Raw genomic sequence first — 25,265 nt, 5'->3', positions numbered from 1 at the left:
TGTGATGACGTTTGACGGAAACGTCCCACTCAGAGAGACCTCCCCTATAGAATGAAAAGATGCCATCGAGTCTACGCCTCAGCCATTGTATTTCGCCGTTGTCTCTATTCAGTGGTGTGCTGTAACTCAGTAATTTCGTCGATTTTAATAAACGCAGATTGTAGACATCCAGCTGAATTTATCAAAACCTAGTCTGCACACGGATTGCAAAGAAGATATTTAGAAAAATAATAGATTTTTTTGGGCTCACGCGATATTAAAATTAGCAGCTAGCTTCCTTTAGTTTATTTCCCCAAAAAACCTTTGTTATTAAACCAATAGGCATTTCTCCACGGATCCGGTTTCTATTTAGATGGCAAGCTTCCCAGGTTCTGTAAATGAAAATGAAATAGGTAAGTTGAGATTCTTTTCACTATCTTGCTCTGTTGTGTTTGGGGGAGGGGTTGACTATGTTTGAATATTCAGCTAGCTAGTTAATATGTATTAGCTAGCTACTATTTTACACCTTTTATCTGTCGATGACGCCATGCTAAATGACTTAAATGTAAATGTAAATAAGTTGTCTTACTTTATGTATTTTATAGGTCAAGTCGTTTCTTCCATAACCTGTATCATTTTAACTAGAGACTCGCACACTAACCCGCCTGTCCCATATTCACCATGCCCCCACCGATTATGCTCCGTGGCCCCACACCAAAGAATATATGGTAGAAACTTTGTGGCCACCCACAGCGCGAGCAGTCGGCACACTTTTGTTTTCCATGTCCTTCTGTGGTGGTGATAACTACGTTTCTTCAGTATGACTTATTCCTCACTAGTCGGGGGAACGCACTGATATCTTACGCACGCTAGATGTTTTATACAACTGGTGTTTTGATGCAACACTGTTGCGTAAAAACCCGTGATATATATGTATGTGTATATGTTGTCTCATTTACTTGGCCAACCATATGTTTACGGTACCCAGTTAAAATGCGTTTCTTGGACTAATAATATGTTGTGTATTATAGCCAACTTCATTCTCATTTGTTTACATTTCTAATGATGTCAAATAACAGTCTTGACTCAATCTCTCAGTAAAAATAATTTTAAGCATCTGTTCTGACATTGAACATTCATATCCAGCTACACCAGAGGTCAGCTGAGCCTGTTGGAACCAGCCTGATTGGTGTTCATTTTATTTCACTTTGAAGTGAAATGGATTGATGAATGCAGCGACCAGGCTTGTGTAATAGAATGATAAATGCAGCATTCAGGCTGGTTCCGTCAGGCTATGGTCAGTTGGGCCTGAAGCATTTTTTTCCTACACAGTCATTCAGATGTTGCTCACAAGCACCATGTCATTATGTTATTTCTGCTTTCAATCCTAGACTGGTCTCTTGTTTCTGTTTTAAGGTAAGGCTAAGTTCATCGGTGAACTTTTAGTGCCTGTTGCTCCCTTTGACCAGAAGTCTGGGCGAGAGACCTGGACTGTAGCCTTTGCACCTGATGGTTCTTACTTCGCTTGGTCTCAAGGGCATCGCATCGTGAGGCTCGTTCCCTGGTCAAAATGCCTGAAGAATTTGTAAGTACATGTACTAGGTCTATCCACATAAAACAAATGGTTAGGCCCTACTTTAAAGGTCTGTTTACATTTTGAGGGAGGCCTATCGAGGCAACAATTCCTTTGAGTTTTGAAATTCAACCATGATGTTTCTGAATATCCTGTGCAATGAATGCACTGATTGATGTGGAGTCCTATTTGGCAGAGACAGCAGCAGAGGGCAGGGGCGCAAGAGAGACGATGAATGTGGCTGGTGTGTTGCTGGTGCCCACTGGGTATTCGTTTGGCGGCTGCCTTGCCGGTTACATTATCTGCCAGTTTTAAGGACCTTTCAGCGCTCCTCCACTCCACAGGTCGCACTGATACATCTCACCTTACTGCACACGTACAAAGGCCACTGCAGGGTGAAACGGGGTTTGAAAAAGTCCTATTGTAGCCCAAACAATCGTGCAGTCAACAGACTGGTCCTTTATTGAGATTTCTCTTCACAATTACATATTTTTAGTTATTGTTGCTTCCTGTCTCCTAGTGCTTCTTACAATGTGTACTTTTGTTTTGCTTGAATATTTTAACGTTCTGTACTAGAGTCTACTTTTTTTTTTTAAGCAACAATGGATTGTTGGTAACGTAGAAGTGACTTTCATTAATGGGGAGTTTTGGGTAAACTAAGTTAGAGGAAAGAACACTGCTTCTTGCTATTCAGGAGTGGAAATATACTCAAGGGACTTGCGTTATCATTTTGGCCCGGTGCAAAAGCTGCTTTAAAATGCAGTCAAACTTGTACAACCGCGGTCTTGTCTTTGGCAAGAGAAAGCAAAACATAGCAGCTTAGGGTTTTATTACTATGTCCTTATGTTGTAAAATTATGTAAGGTTTACTGCCATGAAGTCAACTTTTACATTTCTGCCTGTAAACCATTCTGTAAACAATGACACATCAAATCAATACTAAAACAATGTTGAGGGCCGTAAATGCACTTTGACGTTATTTCATGGCTACATCCTATTTGAGTCATAGGCCTCGGTAGCCTTGCTGACGTGGCTCACATGGTCAGAGATGTAGCGCTGACATACTGGTGTGGAGAGGATGCTGTTGCAAATGCATTATTTGCGCAGAGTTGTGCTTAATTCTTGCTGAATTTTTATTGGTTCTGACTTTTTTTGTTTGGGGGTTGATACCTCGCATTGTTTGCGCTTAAAAATCTAACAGTTGTATTAGAAGGGGGTGGATGCTCAGGGACTGTAGGTGGCTGTCTGTGTGGGTGTTTGAGTGAGAAAGACAGAGGAGAACAAATCATTTAAAAAGCACAGCCCCCGTTATTGACGCATCGTGCTGACAACATCAACATAGCTTTTACAGACTCTGAAGTCGGGAGGACTTTGAGTTAGGTGTCAGCCAGACTAAATCATAGGTGCATCCAATCTGATTTCTAATATCCACAACATTCTATAACACCACAGAACTTGAAATTCATTCTAGATTCTGATAGTCCAAATTGTTGTTTACAGTTCTAGTTGTTATTGGTCTCTTTCTAGAATATTCTAGTAGTTCATTATATGTGCTATCCCTCCCTATGAGGAGGAAACCGAGGTCAGTGTGCGGTGGAGTGTGTTATCATTTGTCTTTCTGCAGAGCTGGCTCTTTTTCCACACAATAATGTCATGCGATGCCCCCAGAACCTTTTCAGCTTGTCGACGTGTTTTACACTGTACACTGGATATCCTTGTCTCATCGCGCACCAGCGACTCCTGTGGCGGGCCGGGCGTAGATTAATTGGATACCAAACAATTGGATACCACGAAATTGGGGTAAAGTTAATTTTTAAAAACACAACAAATATACACTGGCACTGTCAAAGCTGTACAAAAGAGTCTGCAAACATCGGTCACAAATAATGTGTTTTCAATGCCGCGTTGGTAGTAAAGCATAATTTGTTTGACCTCAACTTCTGGGATGGCTAGCTTTAGCTTGGTGTTGAGCTAGCACCAATACAATCAGCCTGAAAACAATGACCAGTAGAAAGTGCAGTCATTTTCCTTATTAGCAATGATTTCGGAATCCTTGTAAGTATTGTTCACCTGTTGACATTGAACTTCAGTTCATGAAAATAAATGGCTAGCAAGCTGCTTAACTTGACAGTGATGCATAATTCTGCTATTTGTATTCATGCCTTTTATTTTGAAGGCTAACTGCAAATTCCACTATTGTGGCTAATCCTTATTGTGTCTAGCTTCACATAGATGGGTCCACCATTTCATAAAATTAGAACTGTCTTATACATTAGGGTTATTTTAGATGACACCTAGCTATATAGCTACCTAACTATATAGCTACTGAAACAGATGTCATTTTGCTATGTTTTTGGGGAAGAACATTGTTTGCACCCATGCAAAACTAGACAGATAGCTAACAACTAAGTCTTCAATAAAACTCCCTCTAGTGGCTGTGAAGGTTCGGCTTGGTCGTTATCCACCATCTTTTGCATGAAGTCAATAAAATGACGATTTTGTCAGGCTTTTTCTCTAAAGTCCTGCGAAGTGATGTGAGACGGTTCATGGCCTGCTCCCTGTTATTAGGAAGGCGACGTCTAGTGGGGCGAAAGGGTAATGGAGCCACCCAGTTGTTTCCATCATCCTGGAAAACCTGTTTGTCCAAGAAGTCTTTGTCCTCCACTGATGGTGCTGGTTTATCATCGTCTTGTGTTTTGTCGAACACGGAACATCCCAGGCTGTCTGTGTTCACAGTTGTGCTTGGATCTCTCGAGTGCACTGTAGAGGGAGAGATGTGTTTCTGAGCTACGCTGTTGTAGTTCTCTTTTACCTGGATGATGTCAGGGCAAGGGCTCAGATAGGATGTGCGACCATTTTGAAGTATGTTTGTCCTGAACACGTTAACATTGGCTGGTCGGTGAGCCGTTCCCAGACAGACCTCACCCACAATGACCCACCCGAGGTCGAGTCGCTGTGCATAAGGAATGTCGTGGGGCCCATTGATTTGCTCTCGTACCCTTAAGATGTCTCGTCCTAAGAGTGTCTGGGTCCACAGCTGGAATTCTGTCCATAACTGGTTGCAGATGGGGATGATGATACGCAATGTCGGGGGAGGGAATCTCCATCCTATCGTCTGGCATCATATCACACTATCAGAGTAGGGAGAGTGAGCTGCATGTGTCCATCTATAGACTCCACCATGAAGTTGACGGCTCTCCTGCCTGAAGTCTCTGTTACCCCAGAACACGTCTTCATGGTGTATGGAGCAGAGTTGTCATTGATGTTGAAGAGACTGAAAAACTCTGTCTTGGCCAGAGATTTGTTACTCTGTTCATCAAGCACTACATACATTTTGACAGCTTTCTCTCTTTTCCCAGCCTGGATAAGCTTTGACTAGGCATATTTTTGAACATGATCTTGGATTGACTGCCTCACCACAGATCTCTGTACACTTTGAGGTGACAGATAGAAGAGCATCGTCACCTTGCTCCCCGCCATGCTCTCTCTGCTGTAGCGGTGTCTGTATTTGTAGGGGCTGGGCCTGGATGCAGAGCAGCAAGATGGCTGTCGCACTCAGAGCACTTGATTGAAACCTTAGTCTTTAGCTCTGCGCTGAGTTGACCCACAATATCGGAAACAAATGGCATTGTCTTTGAGATATGATTTGTGCTCATCTAGAGTTTTGTATCTAAACCCATGACACTTTTTAAGAGGATGAGGCTTGTTATGTATTGGGCAGTGACGGTCAGGGTTTTCAACCTTTGTCTTACTGGGTTTGGTTTGGTGGTCTGAGGCCTCAGATGACACATCTGTCTTGTATACAGTCACAGGTGTCTTGCTGCTGTACCTGGCAGGTTTCTCACTTTTCATGGACACCTGGTTGGTTGAGGTGTAGAGGGTGAAGCTGGGGTCATTTCTAATTTTCGCCTGGTTCCTGATGAATCTCGAGAAGAACGAGAATGGTGGGAATGCTACCCGATAGTCCTCCTTATATTTGGATCCCTGTGCTATCCAATTTTCTTGTAAACTGAATGGAAGTTTCTCTACAATAGGGTTTACCCCCCCGAGATGTGTCCAGATAAGCGAGGCCTGGAAGGTACCCTTCTACTTTAGCACACTCCAGTTCGAGAAGAATGTCACCTAGTTCTCTTAGTTTGTGATTGTCTTTGTTAGCCAGTTTTGGAAAATCATAAATTTTCTTCAACAGTGCATTCTCGATCACTTTGGGTGTACCATAGCACTCTTCTAGTCGTTGCCAGACCATGTTAAGCCCTGCTGTTGCGTTGAAAATATGGACAGATCTAATTCTGTTTGCTTGCTCAGACGACTCTGCCCCTAGCCATTTGGTAATTAGATCTAACTCTTCCCTGGCTGATAAATTCAAGTCTCTGGTCGCATTGAGAAAGGATGCTTTCCATGCCCAATAATTTTCAGGGCGATCATCAAACTTCAGGAGTCCGGAACTCACCATCTCACGTCGTAGGAGGTACTTGGTGAGGTCTGGTGCCACTTGTGACTCAGGGAAGTTGTGTGACTGGAAGTGGGCTTGCTTTCCATTTCCACCATGCTGCTGTTCATTTCTTTTGAACAGAGAGTCTCTGCTCATGTTCTGTTTGCTACTTTCTGGATTATGGTATGTAGCTGGGTCAACACTAAGCTCTTGTTTCTCCACTTCAAATGGAAGTTCAGCAAAGTAGGGCCTAGCATGTTGTTGCACATACTCACATGTACGTTGGACTGGACTTAAGGGCTGTGTCCCTGTGTCTAGTTCTTTGCGAAGCTCTCTGCGTTCTGATCCTACAACTTCTTCAAAGGCTGCAGCTTCAGCCAACGCAGCAGCAGCTCTCTCAACTTGGAGAACATATAAACTTGCCTCGAGGTCAGCTTTTTGCTTCAACAAGCTGGCCTCTATTTCTGCCTTTTGTTTCATCACAGAAGCTTCCTTCTCGGCATAAGAGACTTGTGCGCGTGCTGCGTCCGCCTTGGCGCGTGCTTTGATGGCTGCATAACTCGCCGTTGAGGATCTGCTTGACTGTTTTGATGACCTTGATCTTGTAGATTGAGACTTGGTCCCAATGTGCTGAAGAGGCTCTTCCATCTCTCTCTGTTGAACACCTGGCTCTGGTTGTTGCATCGTAGACTGCTGGTCTTCCCTAGGATAAGAGGCTTTGTTGCCTGATGAACGTAGAAACATAACCACCGTGTGCAGTTATTCTTGTGCTTGAGCCCGCTGTGATGTTTTTTCACTATTCGGCCCTTGAGTTGCGTTCCCATGCAAAACTAGACAGATAGCTAACAACTAAGTCTTCAATAAAACTCCCAAGGCGTGACTTTTCTTGAATGAATATATTGAAAACGTTTATGTTGTGAAACTGCAAAATACAGAAAATAATATACTTTAGTGTTCAATTCACACCGACAAACTGTAGCTGTACATTAAACATTTGAAGTTGCATAAATACAAAGCATGCGCTAAGGTACCATGCATCTGGCATGATGCCAAACCATATAGCTAATTGTTAACCATATGGTAATTGCTCCTTTCATTACTCTAATAATGTATAACCATCTATGTAGAATAACAAAGCATATTACATTAGAAACAGTAACAAAACTACAGTATTGTATATTTTACAATTAGTTTGCATGACGCATGAGCAAAGTAATACAGCTAACGACATACATTAAAGGCATTGCAATTTGTGAGTAAATGCAACCAACATTGATATGTAAGAAACTCTATCAATAACAAGATTGTCATCATTAGCTAAATGCTTGAATCGAGCTTACAAACAAATATTTTTCCAAGGCTGAAGCGTGACAAGAAATAACTACATTGAAAGACCTGCACCGTAGCGTTGTTTGTAGCTGTTTCTATGCGTGCAAAACAAATTCTGTACTTCCTGTTTGCGTCGTCTTTCTAAGTTCCAGAAAGCGCCACTAGGGGGCAAATAACGCCATTGAACACAATGAAAATCCAATTTAACCATTATTTTATTACAATCTGTTACCTTCTAACAGGATGGCAGCACATAGCTACAGTGCCATGCGAAAGTATTCGGCCCCCTTGAAATTTGCGACCTTTTGCCACATTTCAGGCTTCAAACATAAAGATATAAAACTGTATATTTTTTTTGAGAAGAATCAACAACAAGTGGGACACAATCATGAAGTGGAACAACTTTTATCGGATATAAAAAACTTTATTAACAAATCAAAAACTGAAAAATTGGGCGTGCAAAATTATTCAGTGTCAATCAGTGTTGCTTCCTAAGTGGACATTTTTTGATTTCACAGAAGTGTGATTGACTTTGAGTTACATTGTGTTTAAGCGTTCTCTTTATTTTTTTGAGCAGTGTATAATATATTGATATCTATTTTAGAATAAGGCTTTAACTTAACTATGTGGAAAAAGTCAAGGTGTCTGAATACTTTCCGAATGCGCTGTATCCTGTCTTCAACCTAGACTGCAGTATGCATAGTTCAGCCCTTTGCGCAAATAGGCCTATGGCAAGTATTTATTTATTTTTAATTAAATTATTCTGCATACCGGCAAGCATTCCTCCACAGACCGGCACCTGTCCACGGACCAGGGTTTGAGAAAGGCTGCTCGAAGAAGTCAGCAGCAAATCTCTCTCCCTCCAGGGCAGACCTAAATACTCATCTGTTCATTGTCTCATCCTGCCCTGGGTCACAACATTAGATCAAGGCTGAGACCTAGTGGTTCAATGGACTATACATTTGACACTAATGGCTGATTCTTATGGCACAAGGGCCCAGATATCAGTTATGAAGATCTGCTTTATGGTGACCTCTGCACTTTGAGAGAGTACCTGGAGGCCAAATTCCAATTGGGAATAATCATCATCATAATATCGTTCTTAACCATATGACAACTTATGGAACATGTTAGCCAACCGTCTCACCACTTAGACTGCATGTATCACTCAGTGCTCTCCTCCTGAATGTGCATTGTTTTTTTAGGTGTTTGGCACCTAGATCAATTTAATTCAGGTTTGTTACATTAAAAATGAATGTGACAATCTCACTGTAGGCCAACCTGTAACTCATCTTTCTCCCTCTCCTTTCCCTCCATTACCCTCATTTCCCTGTCTTCCATTTCTGTTCCCTTTCTTTCTCTGAACTCTCCATCTTGCTCCCCATCTTTCCACATTACCCCTCTCCTTCTATCCCACTCTCCAGTGGTGGGGAAGGCTCCAACAGAGCAGGCACTCGGCGTTTGTCGCGACAGGACAGCGAGGGTGGAACAGTGGTGCCAGTGGGTGAGCCCAGGGAGCACACCATCGACTGCGGTGACATTGTGTGGGGCCTGGCCTTCGGCTCGTCAGTGCCAGAGAAGCAGAGTCGCTGCGTCAACATCGAGTGGCACCGCTTCAAGTTCGGTCAGGACCAGCTGCTGCTTGCCACGGGCCTCAACAACGGACGCATCAAGATCTGGGATGTCTATACTGGTGGGAAACTGATCAAACAGAAACATCACAACCAGCTGTACTCTTCTGTTTTCACAGTGCATCATTCCTAGTTCCATGTACCAATGCAAGTTATAGAATCAGCATGCCTGTTCTCAGTAGAGAGGAAGTTGAAGCCTCATAGGTGGGTTTATCAGACCAACTTTCTCCACACAAATCCTGGACTATGTTTTCATTCCAGAAAGTCCACCTCGTCCTTCTGCCTTTGTTCACTTTCTCACAGATCTTATATTTGAAAGCAGCACGGCCAAAATTTGGTGTGGCTGTTTACACCTATGTGAAGGGGAGAGGACATATTATCTCTTGCCTGGAGCTCAACTGGTGCTAGCTTGCCAGTCGTGTCCTAAATGGAATTAAAGGTGTTCTAATATCACTGGCCGTGCTGTGTTTCCCCTAGTATTCTTTACAGCAGCAGTGTTGGGGGAGTCAGCACTCCTGTGATTATTTTTTCCTGTAGAATGACTGAGGTCACTGGTGACTTTTTAAAATGACATTGTACTCTAAATTGAATGAAATTTCAATTATGTTGTCAGGATCTGAAATATAATTTCCCCTTCAAAAGCATTAGAACCTAGAACCTACAGTGTGGCAAAAAAAGGTATTTAGTCAGCCACCAATTGTGCAAGTTCTCACATTAAAAAGATGAGAGAGGCCTGTAATTTTCATCATAGGTACACTTCAACTATGACAGACAAAATGAGAGAGAAAAAATATGTATTTTCCACCATAATTTGCAAATAAATTAATTTAAAATCCTACGTGATATTCTCGATTTTTTTTTTCTTATTTTGTTTGTCATAGTTGAAGTGTACCTATGACGAGAATTACAGGCCTCATCTTTTTAAGTGGGAGAACTTGCACAATTGGTGGCTGACTGAATACTTTTTTGCCCCACTGTATTTGCGCAACTGAGTGGCGTAGTGGCTTTAAATTAATATTTACCTAATTGGAATACCCCCAAAAGACTTTGAATGCATTAAATTCTACAAATATACTTGTCACTCCGGGGTTTTTTCTTTATCAAAATTGGGCTTATTATTTAGAGGCCCCCTTCTTGGCCACAGATGTTCTTGCTGTTTTTAAGGGCATTTCATGCAATTATACACATTTTGTCATGGGCAGAGGAAATTTGATAAAGAAAATATATTATTTTGATCCATTATTTTTTTTTTCTCCAGAATTTCTGAAGTGGTCGGCAACGATTTAAATGAATATGGGGGAAACGCTGGGGATCATACTTTGCTGTTACATCGACCCGTTGCACAGATGCAGGATTTTTGGTAATCTTTTAAGCAGCCTGTCATTAAAGAGAGTAGATGTAACCCTATCCCAGTAGGGTTACCTAAGCCTTCCTGATGCACACAGGGCTATAAAATGAGTTTTATTCTAATAAAACAGAAAATAGAATGCTCATTGTTCTGTTCGATGGGAAACCAGGTTGCCATTGCCTTCTACCCATCACGTCATCTACACACCCACTTCTAGCTGGCATCCTGTTTTGTGATCTGTGTGTTGCAGAGTCAGTGGGTTATATAACGTGTTGACGTTTGTTTTAGCCCTGCTGGTTGTTTGCTTGCGCCTCCTGTCCTGCTCCCAGTTTTTTTATATTTTTTAACTGACAAACCTGATTGATGATGTTTGACCACGGACTCTCTCTTGCTGCTGCCATCACAGTGCTGATGTCCCAACCCTGCCAGGCTCCCTGCTCTCCTAGTTCTCTCTCTCTCTCTCAAACACCTACATACAGGGCCCTTTAAACCTGCCTTTGAAAATGTATCGACCAGAAACACTGTATGTTAATGCCTACGTATGTACAAAGGACAAATAGAATGCCCTAGTCAAAGTATTTGGCCAACTTCTGTGTGGGTAAATAGTAATCTCCACAGAGTATGACTTGATTGGTGAGAGGGTGTGTACTGGGATATCACCATGACAACCAATGATTTACAGTTAACCGCTAGCTTTGCTGTGTTGCAATTGGGTGGAGATATAGTTGTCAGGGGCCAGTCCCAGAGCCATGTTGCCATTTTCTGCTGTGCTGATGAGCGTCTATATCTGGGCTACTGTGGTCTGGTGTGAGTCATGACTATAAAAATAAAAGATGGATAGATTATACTTTTTTTAGGAATGTCCCAACTCACACCAGACAACAGTAGCCCAGGATTTAATCGTTTGTGTTTTCCCCTCTGGCTCACCATGGAGGACAGGAAACAAAGCCTAGAGACCATAGACAGTCAGGGGATAAAGTGATCTTGATTGATGTCAGAATGTCACGCTTACAAACGTTTTTATTCGATAAAAAATAATATATATTCTCCAAACCCCACCACCCTTCACCAATTGGAGTAAACTAATCAAAACAATTAGGGTGTTATTGTGATAACTATTATAATAGATTATTATACCCCAATTCGGAGTCAGTTGACTGTTGGCAGACTATTTGAGAATAACTACTGTAATTGAGTCCCATCCTCCCCTCAATGTAACCAGTGTTGGGACTGCGTATCAGGAAGCAACAAATTGCCAGGATTAAGTCTGGATTACTTTGATTGCACTTATTCTATGTCAGTCTACCCAGAGGGTATCTCATGCCGCTCTGACTGTCAACTCCAGGCCCAGCCTTTGAAATAGAGCTCTCCAAGGCTCTACCTCATCAGATTGAGAGAAGAAAGCCCAGTCGGTGGATCTAGTAGTTACATGGAGATTGCATTTGTGACTGCCCTCTTGCTTTCCCCCTCTTAAATTCTGTCTTTACTCAATCTCTATATTTTTTTATTTCTATATAAATTCTGTGCCTCTATATAAACTGACAGTGCCCTCGTTACTTTGCACATGGGTGAGGAACCCACACTCATTTATCTAATTTAGTTTTATTATTAACTCTGGGGTTGTTTTCCTTTACAGGAAAGCTGTTGCTCAATCTCATGGACCATACAGATATAGTGCGAGACCTGACTTTCGCCCCTGACGGCAGCCTCATGCTGGTATCGGCATCCAGAGACAAAACCCTGAGGGTCTGGGACCTGAAAGATGACGGTAAGAACACGGAGTCCTGAGGAACGGCTTTTGATTTAGCTTGACTCAGTTCTATTATCTTGGAACTGAAACAGTTTTTCAGGGTTATTTACATAGCTTTGTACAGCTCTGCCAGCAAGCCACACTGATGCATGCAAATGTCGTTTTTGAGTGTTGAGCTAATACACATCCACAAACATTAAGCTAAAGAAGTAGGTAACATGTGATGAGTTCCCTTTGTTCCAGTGGAATTTGCTACTGCTGCTGGCGGTTCCACCTTGAAAGGCCTCACACCCCCTGCTTGCATTCTAAGCTCACATGAACAGAGAATAATGATACATTTGGCCCAGGTCCAAGAGTAGGCTATTCTTCTGATATAGACTACATTTTCTTATGTTTCTTTACACTTGTCTAAAATAATGGATTTATTGTGATGTAGGCTATATTACATGGATTTATTGTGATGTAGGCTATATTACATGGATTTATTGTGATGTAGGCTATATTACATGGATTTATTGTGATGTAGGCTATATTACATGGATTTATTGTGATGTAGGCTATATTACATGGATTTATTGTGATGTAGGCTATATTACATGGATTTATTGTGATGTAGGCTATATTACATGGATTTATTGTGATGGTGTAGGCTATATTACATGGATTTATTGTGATGGTGTAGGCTATATTACATGGATTTATTGTTAAGGTGTAGACTATATTACATGGATTTATTAGACTTTTAAAAATGTAGATGTTCCTAAGGTCTGCATCAGTGGCATGTAGGTTATACATGGAAGCCAGGAGATTCTAAATGTGTGTTTTAATTCATGGTCAATTACCGCAAGACCGGCAGTTATTTGCTTGACATTCTCCATCTGACAGAATTTCATGACCATCACAGCCCTAGTTAAGCCCATTAATTAAAAAAGCCAAATTATCCCTATAGAAAATCATTTTGCAGAAAATCCTGTAAACTTTGGAAACATAATCAGCAGAGTTTTGTTACTGTTACTTCATCACAATAATTTCTTAAGCAAATAATTTGTGTGCATTTTTCCATAATGTACATGTCATAACCAGCTGTGATTCTGTGTAGGTAACATGGTGAAAGTGTTGCGGAGTCATCAGAACTGGGTCTATTGCAGCGCATTCTCACCAGACTCCTCAGTCCTCTGCTCTGTTGGAGCCGGTAAATCGGTACGTACACCTGTTCCCCTTACTCTCCTTTTTGAGAACTGCTACTCTGTGTGCTATTGCTTGTGTCTAGTTATGCTCAATGACCTACCAATGAAACACTCCCACCTTCCCCCGTCCCATCAACTGAGTCTTGACCGTTATGCTTGGTGTCATAGTTCAACAACCCTGGCTGGAGTTCGGTTTGGCTTTGTTTTGAAGTTGAAACATATTTGATATTCTATTCTATGCATGTAGACTAAACAAATGATCACACATTTGTAAAAGTTCCAGTATTTATTCTCGATCTACAATCTAAACAGTTAACTTGATGTTTTAGAGTGGGGGATACAGATTGCTATGCTTTATTTAATGACCCAAATGCAGACCCAAATCATTCAAAGACATTTTCTATAAAAAAAATTGTATTCCCTTTTTGATACATTCTACATAAGGAGAAAATGAGATGGTTAAGAAGTGTTGTCCCCAAGATGGCTGCCCAGCCAGTGAGGGATCGGACCTCTATGGCTTCAGTCACAGATACACTTTGCAACAACCGCATCAACATGCTAGTAGTTAGTTACTGGCTCCATCCTCCTTGTGCAGGGTGCAGCTAGATTGTTGTTAGGCTGTGTGTCCATAAGTGTCTTGCTTTCCCTGTCACAGGTGGCAGGTGTGAGTGTTTTTGAAGGGAGGGAGCGCCGCGCTGACATAAAGCAGCCGGTGCAGGCCGCTGGCTGGTGGCACCAGTGTCACTACTACTGCCGGGCTGGGACGCACTGTGCCCCTGCCCAGGGGGCAGTCTTGCACCTACCTGACCGCGAGGTCTCCCATACGTAGGTGCTGCTGTCTCCATGTTTGTCTACCTCCGCTGTTGCAGTACCTCCTTGTATATCAGTTATGAAACTTTGATTGTAAATGGCAGTAAAGTAAAAACCTTTCCTACCCACACAGTCCCTTACCCCTCTCCTTCACCTCCTACTGTCCCCCCCCCCACACACACACACACACACACTTGATTAGAAACCCTACCTATTATAGCACACCTTAACTGACATTTTGTTAGGTTTGTAGTTTTTTGTCAGTCTCGCCGCCTGCCCACAGTCTAACTTGTATGAATTACATTGTTTATTTGTCTCTCCATAATGAGGCTCTTAGCATCAGTTATTGTAGTTTGATAGCCTTAGTTCTCCCTCGTCCTTCTGACTTCTCTCCTGTGGCCCACATTTAAGGGCCAGTCAGCACACCCGTCTGTGTTGTGGCCACACCGATCCTTTTGTAATGGAGTTAGTGTGCAGGGGTCAGGTCATTGTTGGCGTAAATGACAATTGAAAGGACTCTTTGTGGCTCCGCAGACTGCCTTCATCCCCATAAATGTCCGCCGTTGTCCCAAAATTAACATGGACAATGTTGGAGTCAAAAAAAACATGATGTTAGTTATTGTATTCCCTGTTGCCTCATAATTGGCCAAAGGGCAGTATTTTCCTATTTCGGCTCCCCCACGGATATGTCCCTATGTTTGATTAGCATTCACGTGTTTTTCTGTTAAAACAGAGGGAGAGAACCATAGTGGGAGAGGAAGAACAGTCTCATAGTCTGACTGAACTTACACACACTCGCCTTAGCACTGAACCAATCCTCATCTAAAATACATTCGAACTGTACTCTGAATTGCTTGAACAGAAATGTTTAAAAAGCCTCACTAAAAAGATTACAGAAAACAAGAGAGGTAACTGTCTGCCATTTTGGAGCAGATTTTCCTCATCCAGTCACTGGCAACTGTGTCTTCTAAACTGTAGAGTGGTGCAGCTTGCCTAAAATGCAGGCAGTAGCCTCATGACTTGGATTCCTTTCATTTCACACTAATGCTAGAGGAGGGCGTAGGAGAATATGAACTGAAGTAGCCCCCAGAAACCATTGACTTGATTGTGGAATGGCATTCATCTACTTTAGCGGACATGTTGCACCTTTGCTCAAGTGCAATGTTTGCAGAACTCCTTGTTATGTTTTGAATAGGCCTATACGTTTTGGTTCTAAAAGTTACAAATAAATTCAACATCACTGTTAAAGCCTCCTGTAGAATTTAAATAGAATTTGATCTGTTGTGATGAATTGAAAGTTTGAACAAACGACAAGGCATGTTGCTCTAGAGCAGGCACTACATTTCACTGGAGCAAAGGATTGTTCAAACCCATGTGGCTGACTGCTGAAAACTGTGTGCAGATGTTGCAAATGTGTGTCCAAAGGCGTCAACCTTTTGGCCATCAAATGTTTTTTTTCTCTTGCAGTATGTCTCTTCGTAGGCTTCCGCCGGAGGTGCGAGTCTATTGTAATCACAGTGAACTAGAACTCAAAGGGGAAACCAGTGGAGTAACATTATGTTACCTTAAGTTACTACTTGATTTATTTTCTCATTTTTCTGTAGACCTAAATGTTAGTATTAAGAAAAACATATTAATATCTAATTACAATGTTAAATGCTAGCCTAGGTCATAGAAATTACAATTTATATGGAGCACAATTTTAGCAGCTATGTTAAGAAACCAGATGTGCAGTGACATGCATTTTGTAACATAACATGGAATTGCTGCTTGAGTAGCATGAGATTTATTTGGTGCACCGTTTGGTCTAGTTCAAGACATAAGCCATAAAATGACACTGAGCATACAATGAATTTTCTGTTTATTTCTTGCTTTATTTTTTCTTGGCTTAATTTAATTACTTGTAATATAGATTCTGTCTTTTTTTACATTTTATGCTAGTAGCTTTTAAATGCTTGTCCCTGCATAGTGTTATTCCGTGGGCTCTAACATGGACCTCTTCCTTCTGTAGGTGTTCCTTTGGGATATGGATAAATATTCCCTGATCCGGAAGCTGGAGGGTCACCATAACGATGTGGTGTCCTGTGAGTTCTCTCCCGACGGAGCCTTGCTCGCCACCGCCTCCTACGACACCCGTGTCATCATCTGGGACCCCCACATGGGCACTGTGCTGCTTGAGCTAGCGTAAGTCAGACACACCAGGAACTAAGGCAATGCAAAGACATTATGTTAAGACCTTTTTATGTCTGTTTTTTTCTCTCCTTCAGGCACCTCTTCCCCCCCCCCTCGCCCATCTTTGCTGGAGGGGCCAACGATCGCTGGGTACGCTCTGTAGCGTTCTGTCACGACGGGCGTCACATTGCCAGCATCACTGACGACCGGTAAAGAACAAAGCCTGAGGCCCGTGTCTGGCGCATCGGAAGCTCAGCTTTAGAAATGGTTGAGATTCTTATAGCTAATGTCCACTTGTTCCTCTCTCTAAGGCGTTCTCTTCTACCTCAGGTGTAGAGCATGTGCTGGTGTATATTTGTGTTGACCATAGCTGCTTCACCACACCCTTTTGCACTGTCACACTTCAGTGTACACGGTAAACTGCATGGTCTCTGCTGATGAAAACTTGTTTGCTGCAGTAGCAGAGCGCTGTGAAGCAGAGAGAGAGAGCGAGAGAGACAAGTCTTAATGGGGTCTGAGTGAAAGCATATCTGTTGCAGCCAGGCAGGGCCCCTTTGCGAATTGGTCACATGACCATCACATGACAGCCATTAATCAACCGCTGATGCCTTTTCTCCTTAGCCCCGCCCTTCCCTTCATTGGTTAGGCTGCTAAGTGTTTACCATTGAGAAGGCAGTGCTAGAGGGAGAGGAGGAACGAGCCTGACAAAATGGCGGACACAATTTTTTGTTGTTGCTCCCACGATGAGATTTTCAGAGAGGAGAAAACATTTGAAGTTTTATTGAATAGCCAAAATAAATGGCTTTGATTTAGAATTGACTTCACGCTTTTTTACTTTGAAAATAGAAATCCACTGAAGTGGAACAATCTGAATGAATCCTACAGTTCAGTGTTCACATGGTTGTCGTGTGTTTTTATGCTGTATTTCAGCCAGCTTGTTTAGGCCCTAGTGCAGTTCCCGCTAACCCCTCCATACACGCACCCGCTAACCCCTCCATACACGCACCCGCTAACCCCTCCATACACGCACCCGCTAACCCCTCCATACACGCACCCGCTAACCCCTCCATACACGCACCCGCTAACCCCCCCATACACGCACCCGCTAACCCCCCATACACGCACCCGCTAACCCCTCCATACACGCCCCCGCTAACCCTCCATACACGCACCCGCTAACCCCCATACACGCACCCGCTAACCCCCCCATACACGCACCCGCTAACCCCCCATACACGCACCCGCTAACCCCTCCATACACGCACCCGCTAACCCCTCCATACACGCACCCGCTAACCCCTCCATACACGCACCCGCTAACCCCCCATACACGCACCCGCTAACCCCCCATACACGCACCCGCTAACCCCCATACACGCACCCGCTAACCCCTCCATACACGCACCCGCTAACCCTCCATACACGCACCCGCTAACCCTCCATACACGCACCCGCTAACCCCCATACACGCACCCGCTAACCCCCATACACGCACCCGCTAACCCCTCCATACACGCACCCGCTAACCCTCCATACACGCACCCGCTAACCCCCATACACGCACCCGCTAACCCCCCATACACGCACCCGCTAACCCCCCCATACACGCACCCGCTAACCCCCCCATACACGCACCCGCTAACCCCCCATACACGCACCCGCTAACCCCACCCCCCATACACGCACCCGCTAACCCCACCCCCCCATACACGCACCCGCTAACCCCCCCCCCCATACACACACCCGCTAACCCCCCATACACACACCCGCTAACCCCCCATACACACACCCGCTAACTCGGTCTGTCCCTCCCTCTCTCCCCAGAATGGTGCGTTTCTGGACAATTGATGAGACGTCTCCCCAGGCCATCGCCCCCCTCACTAACGGCCTCTGCTGTGCGTTCTCTACTGACGGGAGTTTCCTAGCAGCTGGGTGAGGCACACACACCTACACACGCTCCTACATACTTACCTACACTTACCTGCCACACACACACACACCTCTCCACACACACCCATACCTCAGTCTTTTTACATACTGGGGGGGGTTAATCCTGTTTGAATCGTACAAACCCTAGTCTTTAGACAAGTGGCAGGTGATCAATCAAGACTTTATGTACTGCCAAAAACGGGTCTTCCAGCTTTTTATTTGCATGCTGTAGGAAGCACAGCGACCCCTATATGTTAGTGGTTACACCCAGGCACCGGGGTCTCTTACAACATTGCTTCAAACAGTTGTGTAAGGTAGACTACAGCTACCTAGTACCTACCTTTTCAGTGCTGTTGTGAGGGATAGATCGACTTGGAAATAACTCTCTCTCTCTCTCTCAGGTCTCGAGACGGCAGCGTGCATTTCTGGGCGTGCCCAAAGAGCATTGCCAGCCTGCAGCACCTGTGTCGCATGGCACTACGACGGGTCATGTCCACCCAGCAGGTGCAGACTCTGCCTATCCCGCCCCGCATACGCTCCTACCTGTCTTACCAAGATCTCTAGCCCTCCACATTCACCCTCACTGCCCAACACCGCATGCTGGAAACCAATTAATATTACCTTCCTAGAAAAAACACCCAGGAAAAATACCAAAAAAATAACCGAAGAGGAAAAACTTGATTGACGAACTAACTGTTCTGTGACAAGACACATTTTTGGGTATTTATTTTTGTAGGTTTACTTCCGTGTGTGCGTGCCATGGCCCCCTCAGGGAGCGTGGTTGAATGGTTAAGTTATTTCAGTGGCCTGTCTCTCAGCGTAAGATGGCCTTACCATATGTCACCTCTGGATAATTCTACATTATTCCTCCAATAGACTTTTTTGCTGCTGATCATTGGCCTGGTGGTGGTGGAATCAATATTGATGTGCTGTCTCTCAACCTTCTCCGACTTGGAAGCAGAGAAACCATGCAACTCCACTGACTTTACTGTACGGACTACTAAGGTTGCAAAATTCTGGGAACTTTCAATAAATTCCCTGGTTATCCCGAAATCCAGTTTGGAGGAAATGTGGAATCCGGAGGGAATAAGGAGGAAATCCGGAATCCTCCAACTCTACTAACGACTGAGTGAGAGGATGGAGGGTTCGTCCCAACGCTTTCAGTGCTTCAGAGACGGGCATGAAGGGTCGAGAAGTGTGTATGGCCACATGTACAAGTGTGTGTGTGGAAGCCAGGGGAGTCAAACTCATTTTGCCACATGGGTCTTCGCCGAGGTCTGCAGGGCTGCAAGTACAATTGATTATATTTCTTCTGTCAGAATGTGTTTGTTTTTTTAAAGTCCTCTTTCCATCGCTTTTGGACTTTTCGATTCTCCTTGACTGTCTAGCTTTCATTTCGATTGCCTTTTAGAAAGCTGGACAGAGTGAGATTACACCGTTTTGATTTGGTTTTGGTAATTTCAATATCAATTGAGATTGTTTTCCATTTAAAGCAAAAAAATAACTATAAAAGTTAATTTGAAAATGGTGTAAGTGAATGACTGCTGACCTTCTGCTGCAACGGGCTGCTGGATCCCTCCCTCAGTTTTCTGCTACCCTAGATCTCCTCAGGTCTTAACCCTTACTCCCTCGCTTGCCCAGGTGCTCAACGTGCTTTCCTTTCCACACATCCTGCCTCACTCACGCCCAGGAGGGCAAAGACTGCCTGTAGCCTACACTGTCTCATCTCAGTCTCAAAACAATAGCAACTCATGGTCTGACCTGTTTCGTTCTCATTTTTTACCTGGGGGGAAAAAAATCTGTATAGACAATTGATTGATTTTGTGTGTGTGTGTGTGTGTGTGTACTGTGTACAGTGGCTTGTGAAAGTATTCACCCCCTTGGCATTTTCCCTATTTTGTTGCCTTACAACCTTGAATTAAAATGTATTTTTGGAGATTTATTATTTGATTTACACAACATGCCTACCACTTTGAAGATGCTAAATGTGTTTTATTGTGAAACACACCAGCAATAAGACAAACAGAACTTGAGCGTGCATTACGCCCAAGTGAATACTTTGTAGAGTCACCTTTTGCTGCAATTACAGCTGCATGTCTCTTGGGGTATGTCTCTATAAGCTTGGCACATCTAACCACTGGGATTTTTGCCCATTTAAGGCTAAACTGCTCAAGCTCCTTCAAGTTGGATGGGTTCCACTGGTGTACAGCAATCTTTTAAGTCATTCCACAGATTCTCAATTAGATTGAGGTCTGGGCTTTGACAAGGCCATCCCAAGACATTTAAATGTTTCCTCTTAAACCACTGAAGTGTGCTTAAGCCGTATGCTTAGGGTCATTGTTCTACTGGAAGGTGAACCTCCGTCCCAGTCTCAAATCTCTGGAAGACTGAAACTGCTTTCCCTCAAGAATTCCCCTGTATTTAGCGCCATCTGTCATTCCTTCAATTCTGACCAGTTTCCCTGCCGATGGAAAAACATCCCCACAGCATGATGCTGCCACCACCATGGATAGGGTTCTCGGGGTAATGAGAGGTGTTGGGTTTGCGCTAGACATAGCATTTTCTTTGGTGGCCAAAAAGTTAAATTTTAGTCTCATCTGACCAGAGTTCCTTCTGCCATTTATGTTTGGGGAGTCTCCCCATGCCTTTTGGCGAACACCAAACGTGTTTGCTTATTTTTTTCTATTTAAGCAATGGCTTTTTTTCTGGACACTCTTCCGTAAAGCCCAGCTCGGAGTGTACGGTTTAAAGTGGTCCTATGGACCGATACTCCAATCACCGCTGTGGCGCTTTGCAGGGTAATCTTTGGTCTCCTTGTTGCATTTTTGATTTAATGCTCTCCTGGCCTGGTTAGTGAGTTTGAGGGCGGCCCTCTCTTGGCAGGTTTGTGGTGGTGCCATATTCTTTCCATAAAAAAAGGATTTAATGGTGCTCCGTGGGATGTTCAAAGTTTCTGATATTTTTTTTATAGCCCAACCCTGATCTGTACTTCTACACAACTTTGTCCCTGATCTGTTTGGAGAGCTCCTTGGTCCTCATGGTGCCAATTGCTTAGTGGTGTTGCAGACTGGGGCCTTTCAGAACAGGTGTATGTGTACATATGCATGCATGCATGCATGCATGCACACACACACACACACCTGTTCTGAAAGGCCCCAGAGTCTGCAACACCACTTAGATTGCACACAGGTGGACTTTATTGAACTAATTGACTTAAGGTAATTGGTTGCACCAGATCTTATTTAGGGGCTTCATAGCAAAGTGGTTGAATACATATTCACGCACCACTTTCCTGTTTTTAATTCTTTTGAATTTTTTGAAGTTTTTTTCATTTATTTTTTACTTCACCAATTTCGAATATTTTGTATGTCCGTTTACATGACATCCAAATAAAATCAATTCAAATTAGTTTGTTATGCAACAAAATAGGGAAAAAGCCAAGGGGGATGAATACTTTTTGCAAGGCTCTCTATATGCAGTACTAGTCAAAAGTTTGGACACCTCATTCAAGGTGTTTCTTTATTTTTAATATTTTCTACATTTTAGAATAATAGTGAAGACATCAACTATGAAATAACACACATGGAATCATGTAGTAACACAATAAGTGTTAAACAAATCAAACTATAGTTTATATTTGAGATTCTTCAAATATAGCTTTGCACAATTGGCATTCTCTCAACCAGCTTCACCTAGAATGCTTTTCCAACAGTCTTGAAGGAGTTCCCACATGCTGAGCAGTTGTTGGCTGCTTTTCCTTCACTCTGCGGTCCAACTCATCCCAAACCATCTCAATTGGGTTGAGGTTGGGTGATTGTGGTGGCCAGGTCATCTGCTGCAGCACTCCATCACTCTTGGTCAAATTGCCCTTACACAGCCTGGAGGTGTGTTGGATCATTGTCCTGTTGAAAAACAAATGACAATCCCACTAAGTGCATACAAGATGGGATGGTGTATCACTGCAGAATGCTGTGGTAGCCATGCTGGTTAAGTGTGCCTTGAATTCTAAATAAATCACTGACAGTGTCAACAGCAAAGCACCACCACACCATCACACCTCCTCCTCCATGCTTTATGGTGGGAACTACATATGCGGAGATCATCCGTTCACCTACTCTACGTCTCACAAAGACACGGCGGTTGGAACCATAAATCTCACATTTGGACTCATCAGATCAAAGGACAGATTTCCACCAGTCTAATGTCCATTGCTCACGTTTCTTGGCCCAAGCAAGTCTCTTCTTATCAGTGTCCTTTTAGTGGTTTCTTTGCAGCAATTCGACCATAAAGGCCTGATTCACACAGTCTCCTCTGAACAGTTGATGTTGATGTGTCTGTTACTTGAACTCGGTGAGGCATTTATTTGGGCTGCCATTTCTGTGGCTGGTAACTCTAATGAACTTATCCTCTGCAGCAGAGGTAACTCTGGGTCTTCCTTTCCTGTGGCGGTCCTCATGAGGGCCAGTTTCATCATAGCTCTTGATGGTTTTTGCTACTGCACTTGAAGAAACTTTCAAGGTTCTTTAAATTTCCTGGATTGACTGACCTTCATGTTTTAAAGTATTGATGGACTGTCATTTCTCTTTGCTTATTTGAGCTGTTATTGCCATAATATGGACTTGGTCTTTTACCAAATAGGGTTGTCTTCTGTATACCACCCCTACCTTGTCACAACACAACTGATTGGCTCAAACACATTAAGAAGGAAATTCTACAAATGACCTTTTAACAGCACACCTGTTAATTGGAAAGGTGAAAACCTCATGAAGCTGGTGGAGAGAATGCCAAGAGTGAGCCAAGCTGTTTTCAAGGGTGGATACTTTGAAGAATCTCAAAAAACACTTATTTGGTTGCTACATGATTCCATATGTGTTATTTCATAGTTTTGATGTCTTCACTATTATTGTACAATGTAGAAAATAGTACAAATAAATTAAAACCCTTGAATGAGTAGGTGTATCCAAACGTTTGACTGGCACTGTATATATATATATATATATATATATATTGTAGTATGCTTTTTACTTTTGTTTCTTTTTTATTCTTATGTTACTGTTGTAAACATTTTTTCCCTCTACATTGTTTTCTCTCATTTTAATGTGAAGACCTGTATATGAATTAATGACACAATCTCTTATTGTAGAGACCAGGTTGTATTCTGCTCCTTCAGAAGTGGTAAAACAGAGACTGTGAATTTATAGTGTGCCCTAGGACTTACAGAAAAAGCCTTAAAGGCGGTTGCCATCTGTATTAATGACTGTCTGAAACCCATGTTCAGTACAAACCTCTCTTTTCTCCTGTGCTATGCTGCACAACTCTAAAGTGGTGATCCTAAATGTAAGAAATAACCTATAGGGGAGAGCAATGCAAGATCATCTTCTGAAAATAAGTAATCTTCACAGTTGCCATCTGTAGCATGGGATCTTTATTGATTGTGATAAGCCTTTGAAACCTTACTGTTATGCAGGCATTTGATAGTAAATATTAAACTGGGTAAAAAAATATATAATTATTTTCAGACAATGTTGAGAAGGGCCAAATGAAAAAGTATTAATGTTCTACTTTTTGTATTTTGTCTATGTTGACCCAGGTAGTGGATACAGGCCTGCCGTTAATCAATCTTGGCAATACGTTTTCTAAAGTCAATGGTGATGCCAAAGGTCTCTCTTTCTCGTTTTGTTGTCTGTTCTTGTCAGTGACTTTTCTCTCACATGGCTAAAACTTGAAACTCTTGTGCATCTGTGAATTTTATTTAATTTATTCTGATTTTATTTCTCCTCTTAGTAAAGCTGTAAGGCTGTTGTCTTCAGTAACCGGTTGAGTTTGTGTGTTTAGTAAAGCCTTTGCTGATAGAGCTAGAGGAGGTGAATGAATCAAAAGCGCTGGGTTCTCACCAGTGTTGGGGAGTAGTAAACTAGATGTAGCTTCAACTAGTAATTTAACTACATTTTGTAGTAGCTCAGCGCTAATATAATTCAAATCTAGGTAGTGTTTTCACTCGTGAATAAACTACTACTGGAACTACACACTATTTTGGAAAAAGAAAATATGGATGTTGTCTATTTTTTTTCGGCATCAGACCTGCCTAATTCTCGCTTCAAAGAATTGTTTTTAATAGGCTGTTAACCCCAAAGGGATCTGTCTTGCAATTTATAGTCTTGACATTTCAGATTTACATATGATATGTTTTATCAAAGTAGTTTGATGTCGTGAACTACTTTTTCAAAATAACTAGTTAAGTAAACTATATTTTTTTCAAAGGGTGACATTAGTGTAACTTGTTTCAGTGTGAAGTAATTGGTAGCTTGGTAAACTATCTTTTCAGAGTAGTGTCCCCAACACTAGTTCTATTCCACTTTGGGAACACACTATTCGACAAGTGTGTTCCCAAAATGATTGAAAGGGTTTTGGTATCCTCCAACCATTGCAATGTTAAGGAAGCTCCAATCAATGTTGAATATATTGAAATGAATGTAGTCTCTTTTTTTTCTGGTCTGTTTCATGTAATTTTTGCATTTATAGTTTGAATAAAATATATTTTTGAAAAACAGAATAAGTCATCCAAGTCTTCTGTTTTTGCTGTTTTAAGTGGTGTTTTTATTTAAATCACCAGGCACATTATCCTGGAACCCACAAGGCGAAAAGGAAGAAAGGGCCCCTGAGAAACACTTAGGTAGGGGCACCAAGTTTTCAAACCAAGTAAAAACTAAATCTATACATTCAACGACTTGTTCAGCTACAAATCTTTGTCTATTTACTGAGGCTACCAGACCGCCCTTTTCATTATTTTGTCTACAACATATCAGCCTATGTCATTGTAAAATAGGGACCTTGTAGCAGTCATAAGGGCATAAATCAGAAGAAGGAAATGCAGGTTGGCTGCTCAGTGTAGATTTATATACAGGTCTTGGTGGTCCAATGGTGGAAGTGCCATATCATACAAAATATACAATTAGATTTACCAAATATACACTGGCAATAGCCCAAAAGAACAGGTTAACCCTGAGAATCTGAACAGACACTGGTAGAGGGCACAACTGTACACCCCCGTATTATGTAGGCCTAAATAATATAAGGGCTTGGCCCCCTGGACCATACAATTACCCAGGTTGCGATTCCAACCAAT

The 25,265-nt window shown here is 42.6% G+C and overlaps 1 protein-coding gene across 3 annotated transcripts; it reads left to right on the top strand.

The window, feature by feature from the left end:
- The first annotated feature begins 29 nt into the window (after nt 1–29).
- On the top strand, nt 30–24,695 carry LOC118370735 (WD repeat and SOCS box-containing protein 1-like). 3 transcript variants are annotated; one of them, XM_035755836.2, is made up of 9 exons: nt 36–392; nt 1,396–1,564; nt 8,737–9,005; nt 11,928–12,059; nt 13,141–13,241; nt 16,050–16,222; nt 16,306–16,419; nt 18,035–18,142; nt 18,541–24,695. In XM_035755836.2, exons 1-9 carry the CDS (start codon nt 353–355, stop codon nt 18,701–18,703), a joined length of 1,269 nt encoding a protein of 422 aa, XP_035611729.1. In that variant the 5' UTR covers nt 36–352; the 3' UTR covers nt 18,704–24,695. The 3 variants fall into 3 exon arrangements, with proteins under 3 accessions (XP_035611731.1, XP_035611729.1, XP_035611732.1); XM_035755838.2 differs by lacking the exons at nt 16,050–16,222; nt 16,306–16,419; nt 18,035–18,142; nt 18,541–24,695 and adding exons at nt 13,884–14,053; nt 15,506–15,999 and having other exon boundaries at nt 30–392; XM_035755839.2 differs by lacking the exons at nt 36–392; nt 1,396–1,564; nt 8,737–9,005 and adding an exon at nt 10,183–10,303.
- The last annotated feature ends 570 nt before the right edge of the window (nt 24,696–25,265 follow it).

Source organism: Oncorhynchus keta, chromosome 18 (assembly GCF_023373465.1).
Source record: "Oncorhynchus keta strain PuntledgeMale-10-30-2019 chromosome 18, Oket_V2, whole genome shotgun sequence".
Classification (NCBI taxonomy): Eukaryota; Metazoa; Chordata; class Actinopteri; order Salmoniformes; family Salmonidae; genus Oncorhynchus; species Oncorhynchus keta.
The sequence above is the reverse complement of the archived record's forward strand: the minus strand, read 5'-3'. Positions and strand labels throughout refer to the sequence as shown.